This window comes from Buceros rhinoceros, unplaced genomic scaffold (genome assembly GCF_000710305.1).
Source record: "Buceros rhinoceros silvestris isolate BGI_N320 unplaced genomic scaffold, ASM71030v1 scaffold16256, whole genome shotgun sequence".
NCBI classification, from domain to species: domain Eukaryota; kingdom Metazoa; phylum Chordata; class Aves; order Bucerotiformes; family Bucerotidae; genus Buceros; species Buceros rhinoceros.
Window position 1 is genome coordinate 14,062 of NW_010419465.1, and position 6,836 is coordinate 20,897.

Consider the following 6,836-nt stretch of genomic DNA (forward strand, 5'->3'; position numbering starts at 1 on the left):
CCCAACAAAGCACAACTAATTTCTGGGTGAACAACATGAAAGCACAGTTACCGCTTCTCTGAACTGAAAACCCACACGTTTTGTCAAAGACCAGAGGATTCATGTTTTCAAAAAGTACTTTCATTTGGTACGTACTCCCAGTAAAAGCAACGTGCTCCTGAGACACGGCTGTTTAGATAATTACTGAGTCACGTACTCACAGGGTCATTAGTTCCACCAAGTACAACATCGTCCCAAATTTGTAATTAGCAAACACAAACTCCTCTAAGACCAATCAAAACAGTAGAAAATGGTCTTGCAAAACTTGCAATAAACCCACGAGAAATTCAACACTGAAATAATCAGTGAATCTTTAACATGTTTATTTATTAATGTTTATTATTTTAATAACCCAGGAAAAGATGGGGTTGGTTTGTCTGTTTGTTTAAAAATCTGGGGCTAATGTTTCATTTCCCTCCACGCTAGGACCTGCTGCTCTGCCTAAGTGAGCTCGGGTGGCCGGCACACCCAGCCTGCCAGCGCCAGCACATCTCCAGCCCGGCGAGGGCAGACAGCTTCGGGGCCAGCTCTGCCACAGGGAACCCTCACCTGGCCAGCTGGGGGTACCAGCCAGCTCAGCACACTTCTGCACGGTGCACATCAACCAAGGAACAGCTCGAGATGCACAGGGAATGCTTTAAGAGCTGCTACTACTAGAAAAAGAGATGCTGTCTTATATAGCTCCTCCTAGTTCTAATTCCTGGAAATGAAATTCAAAGGGAAAACATCATAACTGCAGCATCAGCTCTCTGATGGGTTTTGGTCATATCCAAGCGCTCTATAAAGGAAATTACACACAGGAGGAGCTCAAACACAACTTGCTGAACCAATTTGTTCAATCCCAAGTGTATTACTGTGGATGCAAAGTTGCCCTGCTTATAATTGAATGAAAATGTCTCTATCCCTTACCAGAAAGACGGTAATTGTATATAAAACTTACCTAAAGTTCTGCGCCAAATCTAGATGAGAAGTTTCCATGGAGCTGAAATAAAAAAGCATTGATTTCAGAGGGGAAGTTCAAGCAATAAACAAAGCATCCTGGCAGAATGTCAGCTGGCATTTTAAACCTCGCGCTGGTGTAGACCGTAGGACCAATAACTGCACTGCACAACCCAGCAGCCTCAGGCAAACTGTGTCCGAACGCGACTTATCGGCACCTTTTGCTTGGAGGAGGCAACTGGTCACAGCCAGAGATGTGAACACCTCTGAACGTGGTAACACAGGCAAGAGGGGCCCTGCAACAACCCCACCTTACCGTGGAGACACAGAGAAACGGTTTCATCTCTCAAATCTGACCACACAATACAAAGATTTAAAAAAACCACAAAAATTAACCCCCCAACATTCCCAAACCAAAAAACCCCCAAACAAATACAGAGCCTGGTTTTGAACGTGCCATTACAGACAACCAGTAGTTGAAGCACTTTTGGAGTTCACTCGCATTACAATTTTTCTACTGCGATCTAGTATTGCAACTGTCACGATTAGTTACTTCTGGAAAAAGAAATAAAGGAATCTGCAGGTAGAGACAAAGCTGCAATTACCGCTGCGGCAAAAAATAACAGCAAGAGATGCACAAAAAAGTTGTTATTAACAATCCAAGTTACGGTCTCACTGATTCAACCTGTGTGATATATAAATCACCTTTTCAGACCTGCAGTTGAACAGCTCTGTTTGTTACTTCCCCATATTTATTTTTAAAAGATGGAACAACAACATATTCCATCACTTCTGTACTTTGCCGAGTAATGTCACCGCCATTCACCGTGGGTGAAAACACGGTTATCATCAGCAGAACTTCAGACAAAGCTTCTCGAACATCCAGGCCCCCCCTTCAGCAGTCAGCGAAAGCTCACGCTGTGAAGGGACACCACAGCAAGATCTCCGCCCCTCTGCCCAGGAGCAGCCTGCCCCAGGCCCCTAACAGAGTTGGAGTGCAGGGAAAATCCCCGGTGTTGGGTCTGTTCGCACACAGTCTTCACCCGGGGTTTGTACACAAGCTGATGCAGTAATCACATCTAATTTGTTCTGAAGGTTTGTCTCTGAATAAGGAATTAGGAGTTACAGTTAAGGCACCAAACCTTCTGACTTTCTTCTGCTCAAACAATCACTGGGGGAAACTCAAGCACTCAGAGACCCTCTCTGTGCTCTGGCTTGACCCCCTGCCGTCGTATGACGACTCCTGGTCCTACAGATATACTATACGACCCTGTTTTAAAAAGCTCTGCTGTGAAGCAGCACCGGGTCACACCTCGCTAGCTCTGTGCAGACACGCTGCGACACACACAGCTGAACGAGCCGCAGGAACCCACACTGCAGGGGCCAAGGGGCCACTTGTATCCTCCCTGTCTTTCTTAGTATAAACGAGACCAGAAGAGACCACTGAAGATCCCTGAAGAGGGCATTAAAGCTAAATATTCACAGAAAGCATGCATCTGCAGACTCCTACTGGTTGGTTTGGGGGTTAGGGATAGCAATAACCTAGCCTAGGGAGTCCTCGCGAAGTCCACGCTGTGGGAGGAGTGCCAAGGGCTACCGCATTTCTCAAGGCACTGAGAATTAATTGCAAGTTCATTATAAAATCTGGCAACAGGAGTGAGTGGCTGGAAGGTCTCCCTCGACCCTCTTGGCAAGAAAATAGAAGGAGAATACAGCGAAGAAGTTCTCCTACGGGGAAAATTGCTTATCAGAGGGAAAACTGAGCAGCCTTAGGATTATTGCACAGAAATGGCATTAACTTGATTCCTCTGGTTACTGTCTTGCAGCGTCCTCTGAAAGGCAGGAGAGGGAGAAACGAAACAGGGTGTTAGAATTCTGTCAAATCTAAGCCCCCGCGGAAAACGCCTCAAGGAGAAAACCAAAGCTGTTTGTCTAAAGCACCGCGTGGGTGTGAAGGTGTGATGCTCACCTGGCTGGGCACAAGGAGACGTAGAGCAGGATGAGCAGCACTGCTCCTACTACGGTGGCCAACAGCGATCTCATCCAGGAGCTAAGCTGGCAGAAGTTACAGTACTGCACAATGGTGATCAGAATTGCGCAGCACATGAACATGGTGTACTGCAACAGAGAGAGAGAGCGCGGGTTAGCGGCTGCCGGCTGGCCGGAGCCCTCCTGCGCATCGGCGCCAGCGGAAATGAAAGAACGTGTGCTGAGGAAGCGAAGGATCCCATCTCAGCCGGGTTGTACACCCAGTAAGTCATCTCGGCCAGCCTGTACCAGCAGACAGCGCGTGAAGATGGAGGTTTCCCCGGCGAAGAGCAAGAACGCTTTTAGCACAGGTAGTTTGGCACAGTTTTCCCGCAGTGGAGTTTTGTACTGCTGCCTTACACAACCGTTATTTCAGCAGCTTTCCACAGCTTCAGCTTACCTTTGCAAAAAGCTCAGTGCCTCCCCTTATCGAAAAGAAAAAAAAAAAAAAAGGTGAATATTCCTGGTAACGTCCTCTCAGTCGCTGGGGTTAGACCCCGCCTGTTTAAACCGAATGCCAAAGCCCCCCCTACACTGGAAATGTGGACCACGTTCACCCTGGGAGGCTTCGCCCCGCTGCCTGCTCGCACAAACACAGCTGAGAGGCCGTTATCATACCGGCCAGCGCAGCAGCAGCCCGGTGTGACAACAAAAGGCAGGGATCGGTCACTGTCAGCTGGGGCTCGGTCACACCTCCGCTTGTGCCAGTCTGGACGGACAGTTTCAGACTCTGTCCCAGATGCTCTCTCTCTGAAATCCCTTCCCTTCCCACATCTTTACTGGGCAGAGGAGAGGACGTGTGGGACAGATACGTTGCCCAGAATGTCCTCATTTCCCCGAGACGTAACCTTCTGGCAGCCAAAGTTCTCAAGCTGACGAGCAAATTTTGGCTTTCTAGAGAATATTCATGACCACCCAAGCTAAAACAGAGACTCCAGCACTGCGTGACAGAGTCCTGTCCCAGCACATGCTGCAGTTCACAGCATCGAGGGATCATTCTCTCTTGTTCTAAATTTCCTTTGCAGCTGAAGCGCAGAGGCTGCAGATTACCAACACTGGAGCACAACAAGCGAGCATGTGATTCAGCAGACACGGTGGATGGGAAAAATCCTGACGTAATTTACCATTTTTAAACCACAAGCGCAGTTGTTGGGGTTTTTTTTCAACGATTCAGAAATGGATAAAAGGAATTTCAGAAGTGTCCATAAAACCCCCATAATTTAAACTTACTTTTTTCCCCCATTTCAGGTCCCCTGAAGTGGCAGAGCACTGGCTCTCACTCCAAGTGATGCCCCAGCGTGAAGCCAGCCTATAGAGGGTCAGTACGTGCTGTGTTTTACTATGTACGCATGGCTTTGGAAAGTTTTTTTTTTTTATTGCTCTTTTATTCTTAATTTGGATTTTAATTATTTTATATCCAGGGAGGGTATAAAATGCTATGAATAAAAAAACTTTGCAAAACCATGTCATAGTAAAATAGGACACTTACCTGACCCTCTATAGATTAACTCCACTTCCTAGAGCTCCATGGCTGCTGAAACACTGAGCACAAGACGAGTTGGGACATCTCTTGGAGAGTGAGCCAAGTGCCCCACGACTCCGGACGACCTGCAAGAGGAAAGAAAGCAAAGTTCATCCTCGGGCTGGTGATGAACACCAGCACCTTACTGCTGCTGCCCGAAGCCTTCAGACTAACGACCTGATCTGAGCAGGTATCAAGAATACACTGGCAAAATGGTTCTTCCAATATTATTTTTCAATATTCGGAGAGATGATAAAGGATGATGATGAATGGGCTGATGTAAAATTCAGGGGATGGATTTGAGAGACTGGAAGGTTTTCAGCTCCCTACAGCGTGAGGAAAAGAGTCACACCATTAGTTTACTGGTAGTCATGAGGGAGGAAGACTGCATTAAACTAAAAAAAAACCCATAAATAAAATTTATAGCTTAAAATAGATCATTAATACTGACAAAAGGTAAAAGCTACAGAATGGCTTTAAATGGGATGTGAAAGAAGATCAAATAGACCCTCTGTGACTGCGATAACCAGGGAATATGCTTAAACCAACAAGGACCAAAACACGTCTGGTCCACAGGCTCCCCCAGAACGAACGCTTCCCAACACCCAGTAATAAACTGGGATAGGAGGAATTAGGAGGATCTGGGCCTTACCTATGCCCAGCGCCCTGAAATAGCAAGAGGTCTGTGAAACAGGATTCCCTAAGGATCGTGTGTCACAGACCGTGCTACCTGAGGGAAACTGGCAGAGGAATACGCTTTCCTCTCCGGTTCCAGACCATTGTATTCACAAACAATTTTTAGGCATTGTTTTTACGCTACAGTTACCTTTAAACTAAACCAGATTAATCAAGATTTAATCCCTTGTTCCCTGCTTCTGAACGCTTTTATTAAAGGAGACACCAAATCCCCTGTGGACCTTTCTGTGGCTGGGCTAAACACGCTCATTTCTTCCCGGTCCTTCCCAGAAGACGGCTACTGCACTCCTTCCAGCATTCCCGCAGCCCCTGCAGGGTGCTCGTTACTATGTCCCGAGAGCTCTCCCCTTGGAGTTCCTCCATCTAACGCTGCAAAGAAAGAGCATCCCCTGCTAATACTGCTCTAGCTGTTGAGGTTCCCCAACGTGCGTGCAAAGTTTTTCAGTATGCGCAGTGTCTCCAACGACGAGCTCTAAATCCAGCCTGGACTGAATGCAGTGGAAAGGCTGAGACACACTATCTAGAACAAACACCTGCAGAAGAGCTTGGCCTAAGAAAAGAGCGAGCACGTATACAGGCACGTATTTATCGGAGTCTCTCTCCTCTCTTGAATGAGAGATTTCACACCAGTGAGTGACTGCATTTACATAATGAACGAGGCATTTCATCACACACAAAAGCCCTCCAAGGGATCTGTACCAAACAGCTGTAAAGCACGAGGGAGGTGAGGGAAGGCGGCAGGCAAGCAACAAGCTTGTTAGATCCAAAGCGTCAGATTAGGAAACAGAGTTCGACAACTTACATGTATATTTGTTTCAAAATCAGAGGTGAAGTGTGAAAAAACTGCAAGAGCTGGGAGAGAAACCAGGATTGCACCGAAAAAATGCCGAGGCAGCCAGCCAGATATCACCTCCAGGAGACGCTTGGTGCAAGTCATCACCTCCTCCAGAAAGAACGCCATCCTGGAACAAAGGCAAGCACAGAGCCAGGAGTTAATCTCTGCACATGGCTTCATACCTCTCATTTACCTGTGAGAACGTGACTTCAGATCCTTCCCTTAGAGTGCCCAAGCAGCCCCGGCACGGTAGGTAGCGCCTGTTGGTAACGTCAGGAAATAACCCTGGCTGGAAGACAGGGGTTTGCTCTGGCGAAGGGTGTCAGCAGAGGGAGGGAGAGGGACTGAGACGGTGGGCTTTGAGAAAACAAACTGAAATCCAGATTTCCCTGAAGCAGAAGGTGAACGTAGGAAAGATTTCTCTCCATTCGTAATATTCTGCCTTAAAGCAGGTGGGGAGAGGGGGTAGAAAGATTACACCAGTAACACCAGAAATGTGTGATAAACAGGGCTGTGTACCCTGCAAAGAGCTCCATCACCCCGAGACCCTGTAATTCCACGCCGTCTTAACACTGTACTGCAACAAAACCAGTTCTCCCAGTTTCAACCGCCCCAACAGAAGCTCCCGCTGCAGTCAGACTCTGTTCGCGCTCATTAGGGAAGAAGAGGAGCGTGGGCTGAGAGCTGGCACCCCGGGCAGGCAGCCGAGCCACCTCAGCGGCCAGCTGGCAGCTGATACGCTCCTCCGCTCGCCCCCCCCCGCGCCGCCCCACCCAC

The 6,836-nt window shown here is 47.9% G+C and overlaps 1 protein-coding gene across 1 annotated transcript in view; it reads right to left on the reverse strand.

Moving 5' to 3' along the window:
* ADCY9 (adenylate cyclase 9) overlaps positions 1-6,836 on the reverse strand; it is a 78,887-nt gene that overhangs the window by 6,039 nt on the left and 66,012 nt on the right. Inside the window, exons 8-10 of the mRNA XM_010138937.1 lie at positions 6,027-6,186; positions 2,948-3,096; positions 980-1,021 (exon numbers count right to left, since the gene is read on the reverse strand). Of these exons, the coding sequence (XP_010137239.1) occupies positions 980-1,021; positions 2,948-3,096; positions 6,027-6,186 (351 nt within the window). The remainder of the gene's footprint in view (positions 1-979; positions 1,022-2,947; positions 3,097-6,026; positions 6,187-6,836) is intronic.